General features: G+C 36.7%; 1 protein-coding gene across 1 annotated transcript; it reads right to left on the bottom strand.

The window, feature by feature from the left end:
- Positions 1-1,683: 1,683 nt before the first annotated feature.
- Positions 1,684-14,636, bottom strand: LOC127452652 (neurensin-1-like). Its single transcript, XM_051718287.1, has 3 exons — positions 14,521-14,636; positions 8,329-8,535; positions 1,684-3,479 (listed from the first exon to the last, which is right to left on the bottom strand). The coding sequence occupies exons 2-3, from the start codon at positions 8,524-8,526 to the stop codon at positions 3,081-3,083; spliced, it is 597 nt and encodes a 198-aa protein (XP_051574247.1). The 5' UTR covers positions 8,527-8,535; positions 14,521-14,636; the 3' UTR covers positions 1,684-3,080.
- Between the last annotated feature and the right edge of the window lie 7,492 nt (positions 14,637-22,128).

Below are 22,128 nucleotides of genomic sequence, written 5' to 3'. Positions count from 1 at the left end.
AAAAAGACTAAAAGGAACCAATTAAGTCTATTGAGTGGTATGGGTTGGCATCATATAAATATTCACACAATTGGTTGGTCATTTTTTTAATTCCATTGGACAGTATACTTATCATGGCAATGAGCCATTGGCATTCATGAAATCAGTAAATACTAACTTATAGTTTTTAATAATAGTCTATCCACATTAAGATCAGATACAAGAAGTCCTTTTAACCGGGAAAAAAATCAATAAAAGACAATGGCGGTAACAAACAGTTATGTTTATTCTGTTTGCTGAAAAATAGACATGTTCCAAAAGAACAAACTGATACATAATGTTCTTAATACTTCCTCTTTCCTTTCCAAATACTGACAGCTCAAACCAAAAGCTTTTATAGTTTGAGGAAATTAACAACATTGCAATGGACACACTTCTGCAAAGTCACAATCAATGTCATGTCCATATATACCATTTTACACAAGAAATTGGCTCTAGATTCATGTAAATTATTAAACATATCATGATTGTTATATATTTTAGACTTAATTTGCTCAAGTAGGCCTTTCTGAGAGATTAAATTAGATTATAAAATAGTTTAGAATACCTGTGCTCAGTGTGAGAGGTGCATACAATTAGAAAGCCTTTACATTTCCCAATTTTTTACATTGCCAAGTTTGAATGCACTGGTTGATTTGGCAAGAAGTTTTTCACCAATTTTTCATTCTAATCAACTTTCTTGAAAGTAGTTTATAATGTTTTTGAACAAAATGAATGACATATCTAAATCAAATACTAGCAAATACCTACACAGAATACATTTTCTTAGGTTTTTAATTTGTATGAATGGATGCCGCAAATATTTGTAGCAAAACATTTGGGACAAAACTGCAGGGTTGAAACAGACATGGAGCGTGATAGCGCAACACAGCAGTGGAGCTACCATGAAGCCAAATAGCGACACAAGAAAGCCATACAAACCTAACACAGAAAGAAAAAGTGGCACTTACTCCAGGACATTAGCTAAAGCACATGAAATCTCTTAAAGGTTTAGTTCACCCCAAAATGAAAGTTTTTTATCATTTACTCACCTTCATGCCATCCCAGATGTGTCTGACTTCCATTCTTCTGCAGAACACAAACAAAGATTTTTATAAGAATATTTCGGCTCTGTAGGTCCATACAATGCAAGAGAATGGTGGCCAGAAATCTGAAGGTCCAAATATCAGATAAAGGCATCATAAAAGTAATCCATACGACTCCAGTGGTTAAATCAATGTCTTCTGAAGTGATCCAGTTGGTTTTGGGTGAGAACAGACCAAACTGTAATTCCTTTTTCAATATAAATCCTAAAATCAGCAGTCTCCTTGGCGATCAGGATTTCAAGCTCGATTACACTTCCTATAGTGCCATCTAGTGCTCTACGCATGCGTCAAGCACAAGGAAGTGTGATTGAGCTTGAAATCATGATTGTGCCTAGAGACTACAATATCAAGATGTACAGTGAAAACGGAGTAATATTTTGGTCTGTTCTTACCAAAAACCATTTTGTATGGCTTAAGAAAACATTGATTAAACCACTGGAGTCATATGGATTAATTTTATGATGCCTTTATCGGATATTTGGACCTACAGAGTTCTGGCCACCATTCACTTGCATTGTATGGACCTATAGAGCTCAAATATTCTTCTAAAAATCTCTGTTTGTGTTTTGCAGAGGAAAAAAAGTCATACATATCTGGGATGACATGAGGGTGAGTAAATGATGAGAGCATTTTCATTTTTGGGTGAACTATTCCTTTAATAGGCTCTGCTCCAATGAGTTTAATTACCAACTCTAAAGACAGTGACTGGGCTTTAGTGTCCTCTTGAGAAAATGGAGGCTGAAGCAAGAATTATGTGCTGCACAATGAGATGATATTACAGAATCCCACAGGCGTCTCTTGATGTCATTCTATTTTTGCCCTTGATATTGCAAGTGGTGATGCATTTGAGTAGAAAGGAGATATACATGGTATTGAGATGCTGTTGCTGTGTGAAACTGTGGCTTTAGCTGTCTGGAACACTTCGTGTTCTGTCAAGTAACTATTTATTGACTGTAGCAATAGATGGTGAAGCGTTTGCTTGTGAAAGATTTAGAGAAAATGTGTGCCTTGTGAAGATTTTTAAACAAGCAGTGAAAAATTGTTGTAGTTTACGTTGAAAATGTTTGTAAGGCAGCGATGATGAATCAGATGGTAACACACAGGGCCCTCGTAGACTTTATTTTTGCTTGGGTTTTACCTAGTTTTAATTTGTAATACAACTACTACTCATATATCAAGATAAGAACTGAGACTGTGCATCTATTTAACTTTTTCCAATACTGGTGAAGTTGTAAAGTGTCAAAAACTACGAAGATCATTCTGGTTAACTTTTTTTAAGGTACAGTTTGAGGTTTAGTGTATTGGAGAAACTATTCTTGCTTACTTGATAATGTTTGCATTAGTATGCAGAATTAATATCAGCCACATGCCTTGATGCCCCTTAAGAATATGTCAGAATTTGCCCTTTAGAACAGCTGCCTAAATGTGATCATAGTTTTGTTTCCTAGAAGTTGTTATCAGCAGTTGGCACAGCACGTGAGTATATATGTACTGTATATTTTTGTTCAGAAGCACTGGTTACCAGTGTTGTATCTTGATAATCTACAGCAGTGGTTCTCAAGCCTGTTCTTGGAGGCCCCCCAATACTACACATTTTGAATATCTCCCTGATCAAACACACCTGATTCAACTCATCAGCTCGTTAGTGGAGACTCCAAGACCTGAATTGGGTGTGTCAGAAAAGGGAGATATTCAAAATGTGCAGTGTTGGGGGGGGCCTCCAGGAACAGGGTTGAGAACCACTGATCTACAGGGTACAGTTACGTTAAAGCCTTATCACCATTTATATTCTTGGTACTCTTGGTCATTATAGACGAATGATACATATGCATCAGAGAAAGTGCAGTGTTATCTATCTCTACTGTTCATGGAACTGGTGTTTACTTTGAAACCATTTGAAACACAGTTATCTGAACTTTAACAGGAGTCGTTTCCGTGGTAAAGCGGGGGCAGAGGTCAGGTCTCTGCCCCTGGTTGGACGCTCTGCACCTTAGAGAGAGTGACGGGCACTTTGCCTTCTCCTGGGGTAGGAGCGTGAGTGATTGGATGAACAGAGGCCTGGATCTCAGCTAGACGCTCTTTGAAACATTGTTGCAGTCGAAGCTCTTCTTTTGAGGTGCCCTGAGAGCAAGCAGCCAGGAGCAGCCCCAATGCCATACCGCTGCCTCCCACGCAGAACAGCACAGCTCCAGCTAGCTTACAGGCATCCAGTGCCCGGTTAAAGCGCACAGCACGGCCATCCACAAACAACAGCTCATCTTCACCAAAAGCTTCTAGACGAGGGGGAGTAGCATAGCCTACCAGCAGCACTGATAACCCGGCTACCAGAATCAAAGCTCCCAGCGCGAGACAGACCTGAGATATATAGATCGAGAGAGAGAAAGCGAAAAATAACCTTGTTATTTTGAATACCAGGTACAAGTTTTGAGTTTAGTAGGATTAGCATCTTGTGAAACATTGTTGTATACTGTACATGTATACATTTATACTGGTGACATTTTTCTTGCACAGACATAAAGCACTTTTCTGCCATCGGCCCGATTGTTTCTATGCATATTAAGAATTTCCTATTGAGCATGGTTTGGTACAGTTTGATTACAAACCGGCCCCAGATTTTCTGCACGGTTAGCTAACCATACTCAGGACAGAGAACAATGCTGGTGTAATAACTTTAGTAACACGGTGAATCATGATTGGTCACTTGTCCAGTAAGTACATTCAAATTCTGATTACACAGCACCACAGTGGAAAAAGAAACCATAACCAGGCTAACGAGCTTGGATCAGCACTGAACACCACAGTTTTGCAACGAAAATCATTCAGCCTGTTGGTGGAAAACCACAGACAGGCTTAATTTCATAAGCAAACGAGAAGCAAACATGAAGCAAACGAGATCTCGCTGTTGATTCTAATAGTTTGATGTTAGCACGTTGTTACTGTAAGTGATCACTATAGGAAAGTATGCCTAAACACTCATATATTGGGTAAAATCTGAGTAATAATTGGGTAATGTATCAGTTTCATGTCTAGTTGCATTCCAAAATGTTAGACCACAATTTATAACCCAATGCAAGAATGCATTGCAGTCACAACGTTGCCAGAAGGGGCACCAACCACAGTGTGAACCATCCACTTCTACGGTTCTGACTCTCAAGTCAACTACTCTCATGGCAGAGCAAGAGTTTGAAGAGAATACTGCTGAGCAAGTATGGTAAACTCAATATATGTACTGTAGTTTACCTGAATAATAAGAAATCAGATTTCATGGCTCAGACTTTTGAAGTTATCTCGATCACACCCTACAGTATTGAGGTTTGTTACAGCTACAGTAATGCAAGAACGCATGTTATGTACAGGTGCATCTCAATAAATTAGAATGTCATGGAAAACTTCATTTATTTCAGTAATTCAACTCAAATTGTGAAACCCGTGTATTAAATAAATTCAATGCACACAGACTGAAGTAGTTTAAGTCTTTGGTTCTTTTAATTGTGATGATTTTAGCTCACATTTAACAAAAACCCACCAATTCACTATCTCAAAAAATTAGAATATGGTGACATGCCAATCAGCTAATCAACTCAAAACACCTGCAAAGGTTTCCTGAGCCTTCAAAACGGTCTCTCAGTTTGGTTCACTAGGCTACACAATCATGGGGAAGACTGCTGATCTGACAGTTGTCCAGAAGACAGTCATTGACACCCTTCACAAGGAGGGTAAGCCACAAACATCCATTGGCAAAGAAGCTGGCTGTTCACAGAGTGCTGTATCCAAGCATGTTAACAGAAAGTTGAGTGGAAGGAAAAAGTGTGGAAGAAAAAGATGAACAACAACCGAGAGAACTGCAGCCTTATGAGGATTGTCAAGCAAAATCGATTCAAGAATTTGGGTGAACTTCACAAGGAATGGACTGAGGCTGGGGTCAAGGCATCAAGAGCCACCACACACAGACGTGTCAAGGAATTTGGCTACAGTTGTCGTATTCCTCTTGTTAAGCAACTCCTGAACCACAGACAACGTCAGAGGCGTCTTACCTGGGCTAAGGAGAAGAAGAACTGGACTGTTGCCCAGTGGTCCTAAGTCCTCTTTTCAGATGAGAGCAAGTTTTGTATTTCATTTGGAAACCAAGGTCCTAGAGTCTGGAGGAAGGGTGGAGAAGCTCATAGCCCAAGTTGCTTGAAGTCCAGCGTTAAGTTTCCACAGTCTGTGATGATTTGGGGTGCAATGTCATCTGCTGGTGTTGGTCCATTGTGTTTTTTGAAAACCAAAGTCACAGCACCCGTTTACCAAGAAATTTTGGAGCACTTCATGCTTCCTTCTGCTGACCAGCTTTTTAAAGATGCTGATTTCATTTTCCAGCAGGATTTGGCACCTGCCCACACTGCCAAAAGCACCAAAAGTTGGTTAAATGACCATGGTGTTGGTGTGCTTGACTGGCCAGCAAACTCACCAGACCTGAACCCCATAGAGAATCTATGGGGTATTGTCAAGAGGAAAATGAGAAACAAGAGACCAAAAAATGCAGATGAGCTGAAGGCCACTGTCAAAGAAACCTGGGCTTCCATACCACCTCAGCAGTGCCACAAACTGATCACCTCCATGCCACGCCGAATTGAGGCAGTAATTAAAGCAAAAGGAGCCCCTACCAAGTATTGAGTACATATACAGTAAATGAACATACTTTCCAGAAGGCCAACAATTCACTAAAAATGTTTTTTGTACATTTTATGTACTTATGATGTATTCTAATTTTTTTGAGATAGTGAATTGGTGGGTTTTTGTTAAATGTGAGCCAAAATCATCACAATTAAAAGAACCAAAGACTTAAACTACTTCAGTCTGTGTGCATTGAATTTATTTAATACACAAGTTTCACAATTTGAGTTGAATTACTGAAACAAATGAACTTTTCCACGACATTGTAATTTATTGAGATGCACCTGTATGTCCAACTTGATCATGTGTAGGTCAAACGCTCACATCTTTTTGCACATACTTGCGTGAAGTATGTCTCTGGCCTTATCCATGAAGATTACATGTGATGCTGCCTTGAAATTAGGCCAAAAAGAGGTATCTGAAAAGGCAGCATAATTTCGCTGCCAAGAGCCTAATGTTATGAACAGTCTTAGTGTTGGGATCCTGCTTATAATACCTTAAAATGCTGTCTAGATAGGTAGCTCTGCTCACTAGGTTTTGGAGCAAAGCCATAGCCTACCTGTTTATACTAAACTCAGGGCCGGCCCTGTGCAAATTGTCAAAATTGGCCCCTCTACCTACTGGTACACCTAACCACACACACCCAACTTCAATAATCAAGCAAGCTTAAACTGTGCAAACAAACAAGAACATTTATTCAAAAGTATAAAGCTTAAAAATGCAAGTTTAATAGCACAGGTATAACTGCTTCAGAAGCGCAAAAATGGAAGATTATATATTTTTTTTAACTAACCAAACTCACCAATCACATGCAGAAATTAATAATTAACTTTAATGAAATTCCAAGACTGTGCAAATGAATAAGAAAGAGATAAATTACAAAATGAACGTAAGGTTAATGCTATTTACACTTATTGAGAATAGTGGTGACAAAATGCACCTGAATTTTCACGTAATGATGCCTCGTTACTCCTTTAAATGCTGAGCACGGCAATAGAGGGAGAGACTGTTCTCTTCCCCTTGCGCACAAAAGGTAGATTTGAACACAGGTTGCTTGTACTGATAGACACCTGTCATACTAATGTCATCACACTACTTCTTAAGGAAATAAGAGTCAAATTTACAAACTTATATCTTTATGTGTTTCCTTTGATGATTATATATTTTTTCATAATTTTGAAACAATTGGCATGCATATGGCTGGGCTGTGTGCCCAGTGCTATATACTCCAGGGCAAATAATTATTTGGCCACACTGAACTCGTGGTAGGGGGCCCTTTGGTTGCTTATTAGGCAGGACTGGCACTGACTGTGTATATTAAGATTAAGAACCACATCCCAATACTTTACATACAACCCCAATTCCGAAAAAATTGGGACAGTATGAAAAATGCTATATTGAAAGCAGTACAACTAAACATTATATGATGTTTTACCTTGTGAATTTCATTTTTTTTTTTTTTAAATTGTACAGTAATTTCAAATCAAATGATTGCAAAACACTCCAAAAAAGTTGGGACAGTCGAGTGTTTACTGCTGTGAAACATCACCATTTCTTCTAATAACACTTATTAAGCATTTAGGCACTGAAGACACAAGTTTGTTAAGTTTTGAAAGTGGAATTTTTCTCCATTCATCCATTATGCAGGTCTTCAGCTCCACAATTGCACGGGGTCTTTGTTGCCATATTGTGCGCTTCATAATGCATCACACATTCTCAATTGGAGATGGTCAGGACTGCAGGCAGGCCAATCTAGCACCCGCACTCTCTGCTTATTCGGCCAGTATATGGTTTGAAGTTGTCCTGCTGAAAATTTTGGGATGTCCCTGGAAAAGACGGTGCTGGATGGCAGTATATGCTGCTCCAAAATTTTTACATATCCGTCTGCATTAATGGTGTCCTCACAGATGTGCAAGTTACCCATGCCATGGGCACTGACACACCCCTGGCCCATACAGACACTGGATTTTGGACCTGACGCATTCAGAATTGGTTTTCGTCTTACCCTTTACACACTGACATTTGACCATTTTCCTTGAATCTTTTAACTATACTGTGCACTGTAGAGGGTGAAATGCCCAAAATCCTTCCAATTTGCCTTTTGGGAACATTGTTCTCAAAGTGCTGGATTATTTGCTGAAGCATCTGTTGGCAAATGCACAAATCTTGAATGATCCTTGCTCTTGAAGGACTATGCTGTTTTTGGAGCCTCCCTCACCTGTTTAACATCTCCTGTTTCACATTGCCTTGTTATTTTAACTCGTCAAATTGTTATTATTCTTAAATTGCCCCAGTCTCAACATTATTGGAGTGTGTTGCAATCATCTGATTTTAAATGACTAAACTTTAAAAAAGAAAGAAAAATAAAAATAATTCACAAGGTAAAACATCATATAATGTGTAGTTGTAGTTTTTTCAGTTTAGCAAAAGGTGAATATCATTTACAAATCACTACTTTTTGTTTTTATCAGCTTTTTTCATACTGTCCCAACTTTTTTGAAATTGGGGTTGTAGACAGTTTTGTATATCAGGTAAGCAGACCACTCACCTTCCAGAGGACAGAGCTCCAGCGACTAGGCGATCTCTGTGTCTGAAAATCTTCATCGCGCTCCCAGATGGACGCGGTGCACTCCTCGTAAAACTGGTGCAGGTAGGAACGCACCCCGTAACCTTGTTTACCGCTGCTGAGTGCACCATGGCCACGCTCAGCATAATCCGACCCACAGATCTCTGAGCAAGAAGTCATCCTTCACATCTACACACATGCATAGACACAGACACATTTTGTTATGCAACATCCAGATATGCACAAATTACTGTTTTGTAAGTCAGCCATCGCTGGAACACGTCTTAGCACAAAACAATTCCTTGTATCCCTACCAACAAGTTAATGTATAAGAAATCATTCAAATCATTATGATCTTATTGTAGGTGAATATGAAAACTATTATTCAAAGTAAATTAAGTTCATTTCAATCTGCACTAAAGAAAGAAAAAAAAAAAAAAAAAAAAAACGTAGGTCTCTCCAACTAAAAAAATATTGTATTTAAATTGTAATTGTAAATCTAATTTGTTGTTAAATTTCTGCATCTTTAAACATATTTTGGATTTTCAGTAGTTTTCACATTTTGTGATGTTTAGGTAATGTTTGCATTTGACACTTCTATCCGAACCAACTTCCATTCAGTGATGACATTTAAACAGTAGGGATGTGCCCGAAGCTGAATACCCTATTCGGAAAGGCACGAGTAATGACTTCAAAATGAATAAAAGATTCATCTGCATAATATAAAAAAAAATATTCGTTTGACTGATTATCCAAGAAACACAAGCATAAAGCGACATTGAAAAATGAAAATATTCTAAATTACAATGAATTTATGAATCTGTGCAGCCAATATTTCTAAAGTGTAAACCTTATGAATGAAAATGTGCACTTTGTGATTTCAGATCGGATGGGTGCAGTCTCGACTCCGTTTGTGGTCTCTGTTAATTGTTCACGTCTGGAGCTTGTCAAGTGTAATATTAACTAAGATAGACATCATGTTCACTTTCCACTTCTTGAAATGTCTTTGTTAATGTATCACACGATTCACATGTGATTCCCATGTATTTATTTATTTATAGCCTAAACCTGAGCATGATGTTAAATTAAGTGATGATTTCTCGTCAGAGCCTGTCTATCCATCTCTTAAAGTTGACCATATTTATTCACATCAGCGATTAATGTAATTAACTGGTTAAGACTTTATTCTGAAAAAAAGTTAAAATGCTCCATATACTGTAGTATTCATCTATTATGTAAAATTACAGTATGTCAAACAAAGAAACTGAAACTTGCTCTGTCTTTTTTCTTCTTGTTCCTCTTTAAACTGTGCTAAATTTCAGAATGTTAAGTGTTCTTGAGCTCTGAAAAGGCACTGTATAAATGTAACATTATTGTTATTAGTAGTAGTATTAGTATTATTTTTATTTAACTAAATAATGGCGTCCTATCATAAAAATTCCTGATAGACTTATGGGGCTTTCACCTGTTTGTACAATGTGATCTCATAAGAATTCGTATGTACTCTTATGTAATGTTTGGTTCTAGCAAACGTACATTCTCTTACATTTCATAGACAACGAAACGTACAATATTGACATATTGACAGCATGTAAACGTCATCATTTTACATATTAACACCTATAGAAACATACAGATGTTTAAGTGTTCTGTTTGAATTGATTAATATTGAATAATTCATTGAATTACTCAGTTAATTACATTTAATTTATAATCAGTGAGATTAGTGAAATGATAAATGAATATATTGTATCAAAAGTGATTGCTACTCTACATGAATCTACTTGTTACATGTTTTTATATTGTTGAAATGTGGTTATGTTTAGAGGTTGGGGTAGGGATAAGGGATCTAAAATATCTATAAAACAGTAAAAATGTACAAATATATTTATAATCGATTGGTGTATTCAAATATAGTTGTAATGGATTTGTCAATATTTTACGTTTCTAAAGCTGTAAATACGTAAAAATGTTTACGTTTTAGATGCTTTCAAACATCCATATTGTACATTTTAGTGTCTATTCAAATGTACAAACATGTACGTTTAATGTTACAAATATTAACGTACAAATAGCTACGTATATTAATGAGATCAGGCTGCTTTGTAAGCTTTACTGATTCATTAGATTTCTTTTAATGTTTGAATTTGTATTTATTATTCACTGCAAAATGTGTGCTTGACACCTCTTGCGTCCAGAATAATGTTGCTATACATGCACAGACAAACTAAATTCTTTTCATGCAGATATCAATATCTGAAATACCAGGAGAAACCAAAGTTAACAACATATTCCACAGTTAATGTGGCCAACAAATTCAGCTTCATCTGATAAGAATCTTTTTTTTTTTAATAATAATCGTAAAATAATAATAATTATTATTATATTATTAGGCTATTATTATGAAAAGGCATACACAAGGCATATTTTATTAATAGAAACTGTAAAGGTCAGAGTAACATTTAAAAATGTGCATTTAATTTAGTTTTGACGCACTTCCAGTTTAAGAACCGCCCATACCCGGTTCTATCCGAATACAGAGACAGATATAGATAATTTTGTCAAATGAACAAATACAGATACAGATAATGGCTTCGCTGCAGACCCCTATTAAACAGTATGTTTGTTTCCAGGGAATCAAACCCATGACCTTGATGTTACTATTGCCACTTCCACTGTAGCACTGCAATGTCAGCTTTTGCTGAGAACATGATGACAGACTGTTCATCACATGTCCACGATTGCTGAGCAAATACAGCCTACATTTTTGTGCTTAAGATAAGAGGTTGGATCAGCACTGTAATTATAATGATTGTAATGTAATCTTATCAGTTCAGTAAATATTGCTTGCAAAAAATTGTGATTGATGAAACCCATTTTCCTATTTAGAACACTTTTAACATACATTATATTGTGCCAACATTTCATTCTTATTTTCTAGATTTTTTTTTAAAGTGTATTCATTTTGACATAACAGGCCTTTTGCTATCATAAAAAGAAATATTCAGTCAATGTCCATAAAATACAGCAAAGAGTTTAAAGCAAAACCATAAAATAATCTGTGCTCAATTTACATGATGGTGATGATGTAGACTGAATAATCAATTATGATGAGCTATCGGCCACTCGTGTTAAACACAAGTGTCGTACTAACGTCCTGAGACACTGTGTCACTTTGCAGTTTGACAGGCACATGCAGCAGAACATCTGTTGTACGGTCAGAATGGTCTGACTTTGGCACTGTGCCTCAGTCCCTATGACACACCATATATCAGCATGGAATGCTACCAGCACACTGAGAGATAGACCTGATTGCTCTCTCTTCCTCTGTCTTTTTCTCTAATATTTCTCTGCTAATGACATTGATGAGCTGTGGGATATGTTGAAATGCTGCAAGCTTTACAGTGTGAGTTATTGCAGCTGCTGAGGATCAGATATTAATATTTCCAAAAGCAGGTTTGTATGGTGAGAGCACTGAGCTTAAGCAGGAGGAAATGAGGTTGTTAGCTTCCTGCAGGAAGCTGTAATTAAATCTGGGGTCTGTGTATACCTGCTGAAACTGATTACAAAATGACTCTGTGCTTTCCCTCAGTGTATGAATGAGCCTCTCTCTCTATCTCTGTGTGTCTGTGTATGTCTCGCTCCCTCTTTCTTATATTTTGATGTTTAGACTCATTTGAGTGATGTCATTAGAATACAGAGATACCGAGTACAGAGGAACTGAAGTCACATTTCTCTATAATTGGTATAGTTCAAAGTTACAATCCAGTACATGTGATTACAGTGTGCACAGTACACATCAAGTTATTTTGCTACATTAATGTCTTTCATGAAGAAATATTTTGAGGAACGTAATCACATGATCCGGGTGCAAGTATTGATGAGAAAACTGCACAGTAACTGTTGTAGAATATATTTTTTAAAAACATTTTTTTATATAAATATACACTGGCAGCCAAAAGTTTGGAATAATGTACAGATTTTGCTGTCACCAAAGTGGTATTCAGCTGATCACAAAGTCAGGACATTACTGATGTAAAAAACAGCACCATCACTATTTGAAAAAAAGTCATTTTTGATCAAATCTAGACAGGCCCCATTTCCAGCAGCCATCACACCAACACATTATCCTTGAGTAATCATGCTAAATTGCTAATCTGGTACTAGAAAATCACTTGCCATTATATCAAACACTGCTGAGAGCTATTTGGTTTGTTAAATGAAGCTTAACATTGTCTTTGTGTTTGTTTTTGAATTGCCACAGTATGCAATAGACTGGCATGTCTTAAGGTCAATATTAGGTCAAAAATAGAAAAAAAGAAACAGCTTTCTTTAGAAACTCATCAGTCAATCATTGTTTTGAGGAATGAAGGCTATACAATGCTTGATTTCATACAAAGGTTTACACTACAGTCTTCAAAGGCAAAGGACAACTGGCTCTAACAAGGACAGAAAGAGATGTGGAAGGCCAGATGTGCAACTAAACAAGAGGATGAGTACATCAGAGTCTCTAGTTTGAGAAATAGACACCTCACATGTCCTCAGCTGACAGCTTCATTGAATTCTACCTGCTCAACACCAGTTTCATGTACAACAGTAAAGAGAAGACTCAGGGGTGCAGGCCTTATGGGAAGAATTGTAAAGAAAAAGCCACTTTTGAAACAGAAAAACAAAAAGAAAAGGTTAGAGTGGGCAAAGAAACACAGACATTGGACAACAGATAATTGGAAAAGAGTGTTATGGATATTAACCCCATTGAGCTTTTGTGGGATCAGCTAGACTGTAAGGTGCGTGAGAAGTGCCCAACAAGACAGCCACATCTATGGCAAGTGCTACAGGAAGCGTGGGGTGAAATGCCACCTGAGTATTTGGACAAACTGACAGCTAGAATGCCAAGGATCTGCAAAGAGGATTTTTTGATGAGAACACTTTGAAGTAGTTTAAGAAGTTCTGAAAAAAATATTCAAATTGTAATAGTAATTTTTCATGTTATTAATGTCCTAACTACACATTGTGATCAGTTGAATGCCACTTTGGTGAATAAAAGTACCAATTTCTTTCCATAAGAGCAAAATCTGTACATTATTCCAAACTTCTGGCCGCCATTGTATATGAATACTGTATATAAAGTGAGGTCCAAAAGTCTGCGGTAATGAGGGAAAATGCTTCTATTTTGCATCATTTTTATAATTTAATAAAACACATTCAAGTACAATTTACATTACCAGCATAACAATTTGGTTGAACTGAAAAATTGCACTCAAGCTGGCATGGACTCCACAAGTGTGTGCAGAACCTGATGATCCATGTTATTCCAGTATGATTTGAGATAATTTCAAAGATCATTTTATGTGCTTGAATGAAAACAAGGAAATCTGATCTTTTGTACAAAAAGTGTTAACATGGTCAAAGTCACATAGTTGCTAAGATTTGATCAGGTACCTAGAAATCTCAAATTAGTGTAGAATATTAAGCATTTCTTAATATTTTACATAATAATGTTTCTATTTAAAATAAAATAAAAAAAATCAAGACTATTAATTAGACAATCCCATTTAAAGACAAAACGAATAATATATATATATATAATGAATACAGTATGCTTGCAAATATGAACAGTACGCCAATTCTTAGTCTATGTGAAGAACAAGGTTTTCCTCTAAACTGATGTAGCTGTCCTTGGTGCTGAATCCTTCCAGCTGTATAACGCCATAGATGACGCCATCCTGAGATCTTCATGTCATCATCTGATGTTCCTGAACATCAAAGACACTCTGTTCCATAGAGAATACACTGTCTCGAGTGCTCTTTCATCTCATTATAGATCTCTAATTTATGATAACCGCATATTAATAGCTTTTGCCATGTCCTATGTACCTGTTTCCTATGTTTTTTTTTTTTTTTTTTTTTTTTTTTAATACATAGTGTCGTTATGATCCGACATAACTGCACCAATATAATTTTACAGCGATCTGAAAACCGATATTAACGATCAGCATAGATGCATATTCAACCAGCGGTGACAGTCTAGCCATCACATGACACGTTCATTACAGATCCTGCATAACTCACACCTTTAGATACACGATGTTATCGGTTATAATAGCTACCGCTGTGACTTTGAAAGGCTCCGATAAAGCAGCGTTTAGAATAAAAATGAATGAATGTGAATACCTGTCATAACCTGGCGGGAGAGTGTTCGCAGGCTGCTGTTCTTCACTCTGCTCCCATCACTCTGCGCTCCAGCCGTCGATGAGCCTGACTCCAACCAGCATACTGCTCATGCGTCACATCCACACCGAGAGAAGCGAGAGGTTGCGTTCTTGACACAGTGTGTTAAAAAAGGAAGCGTTATTGAGCCACCTGGAAAAGTGTGTTTGTGTGGGACCGTCAGGGCCATCACCCTCAGATTTGCAGGAGGTACAAATTCTTTATTAAATGAATGAAGGTAAACTGGCATTCAACAGATATTAAACTGCTGAAAAAAAACAAACAAACAAAAAAACAAAAAAACAAAAAAAAAAAAAACTCTGTGGCACACCCAATAGTGAAGACTGAAACTAGTTGTCACACGTTTTAGTCCAGTGAATATTTCTCAGGGTAGGTTTATTTTTGAAAATGACGTTTGGTTTAGACACATACCTTGAAGTCTTAACTACAAAAAAGCTATTAAACATGTCTACTGTTATTGCAAGAAAAGAGATATAGCTCATTTAAAAAGTTGATCTGGAACAATGGAACCTGCTGTTTATTAAAACTCATTTGACAAGAGGACATTTTTGTATATACAGTAGGCCTATATCTAAAGTAAGTAAAGATAATAATAATAACAATAATGATAAAAATCTGAGTTTATTAGCATTAGCAACTTAAAACTATTATACTGTACATGCCTGTGATATTTCTTTATATATTATTGACATAAACACATGTAAACACAAAATTAAAACAGCAAAACATAAAATACAACAGTCTACTAATCAAATTAACTGAGAGTTAAAATAAAAACTCAAAACATTAAGAACATTCTTTTTTATTTTGCAGCAAACCAATTAAAAATCCATGTATTCAAAGTTTTTAAATGACTCTAGTGATTCACTACAAGTATTTTTTTTTACATTATATATGTTATCCATTATATTATTACCTGCGGCCGAATCACAGCAGTGCTGATGCAGGGCCATAATCCAGTCTTGCTCGTGTGATATTGCTTATGTATATATATATATATATATATATATATATATATATATATATATATATATATATACATACATACAGTTGCAATCAAAAATATTCAACCCCCTTGACCAGCAATACATTCTGGTGATGTGAATTAAAACACATCAACTAAAACCTCAGTAAACAGTCAAAGTAAGTTTTTAATACACATTTGAGTGATTTTGAGAACAAAGAGTGCAGTTTACCCAACTTCTCCACAATTGTCATGTCAAAAATATTCAACCCCCAAAGTCAATCATTTGTGTAGCATCCTTTATCCTTAATAACAGCAAATAAATGTTTCAGGTAAGGGTTCTCAGGCTTTGGACACCTCTCTATTAGAATTTGTACACATTTCTCATGAGCAAAAGCTTCCAGCTCATTGACATTCTTTGGTTTCTGTGCTGCCACTGCTTCCTTGATATCCCAACAAAGGTTTGTAATGGGATTTTAATGATGGAGTGAAAGGGCCATTTAAGGACATTCCACGACCTATCCCTGAACCAGATTTTGGATAACTTGGATGTATCCTTGGTGTTATTGTCTTGCTGGAAAGTCCAGTGATCACCAAGCTTCAATTTACACACTGAAGACATCATATTTTTCATGCCAAAATGGCCTGATACCTGAAAGAATCCATGGTGTCAGTCACATAGTCAGGATAGCCGTTTCCTGCAGCCTCAAAACACCCTCATTATACGACTGACCCACCTCCATGCTTGACTGTGGGGATGGTGTCGTTCTTGTCATCACCTTGTCATCTTACTCCAGACGTACTGCGGACACATGGGTCTAAAACTCATTTTCAGTTTAGTGTCATACGTCTATAAAAACTTCTTACACGACTCCACAGGTCTTTCCTAATTACTTCTTGAATATTCAAGTCAACATTTCCCTTGGTGAAGTTTTGCTTTCTTCCACACCCCAAGAAGGTTGCTGTTTTACCATATTTAAAAATGTATGAATGGTGCTGCCAACTTTTTCTATTGGAAATTGAAATGTCTTGGAAATGTACTTTGAGCCATGACCTTTCTTGTGTAATTAAATAATTTCCTCTATTAGCTTTTGAGACAGCTTATATTTAATTGCATTTTTTTGCATAGAAATACAGTTTTGCTTACAATACTAAGCTTAATTTTTAAAACTTAAATAAGTGCCATTGCAGACTGATGACTTAATTTTGTTTTAAAACAATTACTTGTGTAGTCTTACATATTTAAGAAACAGCTACATGCAATAGGGGTTGAATAATTATGACATGGCTGTATTTAAAAAAAATCCTGCTATTTAGAAATATTAGGTTATATATTCACACTATGACTTTGAATGTGTCACTCAACTGATATAGATGTAATGTTTAAAAATTCTGGGTAATCAGAAAAGCTTACCTTTGTAAATCCTTACTGTCTTGGGGGGGTTGAATAATTTCGATTGTAACTTATATATATATATATATATATATATATATATACAGGTGCATCTCAATGAATTAGAATGTCGTGGAAAAGTTCATTTATTTCAGTAATTCAACTCAAATTGTGAAACTCGTGTATTAAATAAATTCAATGCACACAGACTGAAGTAGTTTAAGTCTTTGGTTCTTTTAATTGTGATGATTTTGGCTCACATTTAACAAAAACCCACCAATTCACTACCTCAAAAAATTAGAATATGGTGACATGCCAATCAGCTAATCAACTCAAAACAACTGCAAAGGTTTCCTGAGCCTTCAAAATGGTCTCTCAGTTTGGTTCACTAGGCTACACAATCATGGGGAAGACTGCTGATCTGACAGTTGTCCAGAAGACAATCATTGACACCCTTCACAAGGAGGGTAAGCCACAAACATTAATTGCCAAAGAAGCTGGCTGTTCACAGAGTGCTGTATCCATATGTTAACAGAAAGTTGAGTGGAAGGAAAAAGTGTGGAAGAAAAAGATGCACAACCAACTGAGAGAACCGCAGCCTTATGAGGATTGTCAAGCAAAATCGATTCAAGAATTTGGGTGAACTTCACAAGGAATGGACTGAGGCTGGGGTCAAGGCATCAAGAGCCACCAGACACAGACATGTCAAGGAATTTGGCTACAGTTGTCATATTCCTCTTGTTAAGCAACTCCTGAACCACAGACAACGTCAGAGGCGTCTTACCTGGGCTAAGGAGAAGAAGAACTGGACTGTTGCCCAGTGTTCCAAAGTCCTCTTTTCAGATGAGAGCAAGTTTTGTATTTCATTTGGAAACCAAGTTCCTAGAGTCTGGAGGAAGGGTGGAGAAGCTCATAGCCCAAGTTGCTTGAAGTCCAGTGTTAAGTTTCCACAGTCTGTGATGATTTGGGGTGCAATGTCATCTGCTGGTGTTGGTCCATTGTGTTTTTTGAAAACCAAAGTCACAGCACCCGTTTACCAAGAAATTTTGGAGCACTTCATGCTTCCTTCTGCTGACCAGCTTTTTAAAGATGCTGATTTCATTTTCCAGCAGGATTTGGCACCTGCCCACACTGCCAAAAGCACCAAAAGTTGGTTAAATGACCATGGTGTTGGTGTGCTTGACTGGCCAGCAAACTCACCAGACCTGAACCCCATAGAGAATCTATGGGGTATTGTCAAGAGGAAAATGAGAAACAAGAGACCAAAAAATGCAGATGAGCTGAAGGCCACTGTCAAAGAAACCTGGGCTTCCATACCACCTCAGCAGTGCCACAAACTGATCACCTCCATGCCACGCCGAATTGAGGCAGTAATTAAAGCAAAACGAGCCCCTACCAAGTATTGAGTACATATACAGTAAATGAACATACTTTCCAGAAGGCCAACAATTCACTAAAAATGTTTTTTTTATTGGTCTTATGATGTATTCTAATTTTTTGAGATAGTGAATTGGTGGGTTTTTGTTAAATGTGAGCCAAAATCATCACAATTAAAAGAACCAAAGACTTAAACTACTTCAGTCTGTGTGCACTGAATTTATTTAATACACGAGTTTCACAATTTGAGTTGAATTACTGAAATAAATGAACTTTTCCACGACATTCTAATTTATTGAGATGCACCTGTATATATATATATATACAATACTGTGCAAAAGTTTTAGGCACTTGTGAAAAATGTTGCATAGTGAGGATGTCTTCGAAAATAATGCTATAAATAGTTTTCATTTATAACTTAATGTCATACAAAGTCCAGTAAACATAAAAAAGCTAAATCAATATTCGGTGTGATCACCTTTGCCTTTAAAACAACCCCAATTCTTCTAGGTACACCTGGACACAGTTTTTCTTGGTTGTTGGCAGATAGGATGTATCAAGCTGCTTGGAGAATTCGTCACAGTTCTTCTATCTATTTCTGTCTCAATTGCTTCTGTCTCTTTATGTAATCTCAGACTGACATGATGTTCAGTGGGGGGCTTTGTGGGGGCCATGACATCTGTTGCAGGGCTCCCTGTTCTTCTATTCTAATCTTTTCTATTTGCAAATGTAATGTTTGGAAGTCTAACATTTATATTACCTATTGACACACTAAAGCTGAAGATATAAATAACCATCTTAAGACAAATGCTTTTGTGAAACATCTTATGTGCCTAAGACTTTTTCACAGTACTGTATATATATACACGTATATATGTATATAAAGAGTACTACATGCAGTATCCAAAACAAGATCTAGGTTAGTGTGTGTTAGTCTCTATGTTAGCAATAAGAGGGCAGGACTTGTATGCATAATTGCTATCACTGATCTTTCTGCATACCTTTAGTCTCAAATAAGATCTCTTTAATATCTTAAATATTTCTCCTAGGTAGCACAGAGATTAAATCGAGAGCAAATGGGGGCTTTTGCTGAAGTCTTCTGATTCACAGATTTTTCTCCTGAGAAAAAGTCCCCAGTAATCTCACATTTCTCTAGAGATTCAGGATAGATCTCAACAGTGTCACAGACTGTGCTCAGATTTGCCAAAGTCTGCAATCAAAAGTCAGAGATTTCAACTTAAACTTCAACATTTCACATCAAACTCTCCCCAGACTAATTATTTGAGGTATGTTATCCACATGAATTTTACATCACTGCTTTCTTACTATTTGTCAACAAATTTCTCATTTGTGTCTTTTTTTTTTTTACTGATCTTAAAGAATTTTAGGAGAAACAGCTGAGACAAAGTTTATACTGAAATTAAACATAACTCCATTAGTGTCCTGAGCTAGGGATGCTCCGATCAGGATTTTTACAGCCGATACGATCTTCTTGTCACCTGATCGGCCAATACCAACCACGATACTGAACATTTAAACTTTTATCAGGATCTCTGGTATAACTGGCTATATGTAAACTTTCTGCACACTTGTCACTATTAATTGAATTTTCCTTTTCCCAGTAAAATCACTTTGCTTAGTTTTTGCTGACAAAATAAGTTTAAAAAGTTTGAAAGGCTTATTAAAAAAGCTTTTTTTTTTTTTTTTTTTTTTTAAATAAGACTTTAAAACAAGTATAGACTAAATAAATATTCTCTATATTAAGATAGACAGTCCTATAAAAAATTAAGCTTAGTGTCAAACTGAAGACAAACTGATAACCCATATGTCCAATTAAACTTAATGTGACATTTTTGATTACTGATTCATTGTCATTATTTCATATAATTATTATTATTCCTTATTTTATTTATATTTTATTTTTGCATTATAGGCTATTTAATACATTATATTATGGTATCTTAATATTGTATAAAGAATAATTATATTTATAAGTTCCTTCCCTGCCTTTTCATTTAGTTGGATGATTGTATTAATAGTTAATTTTTCACTTGTTGCTGCTTGAACACCCACTCTCTCATGAGGACAAGAGATGAAAGGAAAGTGGAGAAAGAGCATGTTTCTGTACTCTACCGGAGCTACTGTTGTTAATGCTGTTTGAATTGTAACTCATGTTATTACTGAGATGCCTACCAGGAGCAGGGCTAGAAGGGTGGCAATGGGTGGCTGCTGCCACCCTAAAAATTAGCTTTGCCACCCCACTTGCCACCCCAACTCAGACCTGCTCACGTCCTGGAGACGGTGCGCAATGGCTTAACCAGTCCATGTTGCGCATGGTCAATAACAACATTCCGCCCTTGTCTGGCAGGACACAGCGTTCCACCTCAGTAGACAACAACAGCTAGTACATGCTGTTGAGTGTGTAAACTTCACTCCCCTGGCCTCAAGAGGTGCACTAGTGACTGACGCTAAAGGCTGTAGCCTTTAGCCTCCTTGTTAGCACGCCTGCCTCCCATGCCAGCAACGCCGATTCAAATATGGCTCAGAGCAGATCCAGCAGGACCGGTTTACGTATTATAGCATTTCATGTAGAAATTAATGACACATTAATTGCCATAAATCACAGCTTTCTGTGAGAAATTAAATTGGCCAAGTAGATAAACTCAAAGCCCAGCGCCCAATTGCAACAAACGGCATTTAAGTTAAAAAAGCCCGAGTTCAAATTGTAAGGGCAATATCACTAAGGGTTTTCTCAAAGGAATAGTTCACCCAATAAAGAAAATGCTCTCATCATATACTCACCCGCATGCTATCCCAGATGTGTATGACTTTCTTTCTTCTGCAGAACACAAATGAAGAGTTTTAGTGGAATATTTCAGCTCTGTAGGTCCATACAATGCAAGTAATTGGTGGCCAGAACTTTGAAGCTCCAAAAATCATTTAAAGGCAAAATAAAAGTAATCCATTCAAATCCAGTGGTTTAATCAATGTCTTCTAAAGTGATCCAATTGGTTTTGGGTGAAAACAAATCAAAATATAACTCTGTTTTCAATGTACATCTTCCCATTACAGTCTCTAGGCACGATCATGATTTCAAGCTCGATTACACTTCCTAGTGCTTGACGCAAGCGCGTAACACTAGATGGCACTATAGAATGTGTAATCAAGCTTGAAATGATGATCGCCAAGGAGACCACTGATATCAAGATTTACAGTGAAAAAGGATTTATATTATGGTCTGTTCTCACCCAAAACCGATCTGATCGCTTCAGAAGACATGAATTAACCCACTGGAGTCTTATGGATTAATTTTATGCTGCCTTAACGTGCTTTTTGGACCTTCTGAGTTCTAGTCACCATTCATTTGCATGAGAGCTGAGATATTCTTCTAAAAATCTTTGTTTGTGTTCTGCAGAAGAAGGAAAGTCATACACATCTGGTATGGCATGAAGGTGAGTAAATGATGAGAGAATTTTCATTTTGGGGTGAACTATACTTTTAAGGGGTTTATTGCAACTGACTCCTGCCAATTAGTCTAGTTCTTTTAGATCTATGCAATTACCGTACATCTGTACTGTTAATGACACAAGCTACTAATCAATATTCTGTAATAAACAATGTAAACAAGAGCTGCCTACAGTTTTCTTATACTGTTTCTTACAAACACTTTTCTGACCACAGTATTCCCTACAGACTGGTTTTATTCCAAATGTTATACTTCTCCACGCCAGTGAATTATTTACATCCTGACGACTGATTCATTTATTGTGTGCTTCAGGCCAAAAGCATGTCATACAAAATGCAATCTTTGTATGTT

Source organism: Myxocyprinus asiaticus, chromosome 15 (genome assembly GCF_019703515.2).
Source record: "Myxocyprinus asiaticus isolate MX2 ecotype Aquarium Trade chromosome 15, UBuf_Myxa_2, whole genome shotgun sequence".
Taxonomy (NCBI): Eukaryota; Metazoa; Chordata; class Actinopteri; order Cypriniformes; family Catostomidae; genus Myxocyprinus; species Myxocyprinus asiaticus.
Note: the sequence above shows the minus strand (reverse complement) of the source record. Positions and strands in the feature narration are given on the sequence as shown.

What these genes read in the sequence shown, in the direction of transcription:
- LOC127452652 (XM_051718287.1), bottom strand. Translation starts at nt 8,526, where the DNA reads ATGACTTCTTGCTCAGAGATCTGTGGGTCGGATTATGCTGAGCGTGGC. An exon ending in GGAGCTCTGTCCTCTGGAAG is followed by an intron (nt 3,480 to 8,328) that starts GTGAGTGGTCTG and finishes TATATATCTCAG; the next exon opens with GTCTGTCTCGCGCTGGGAGC.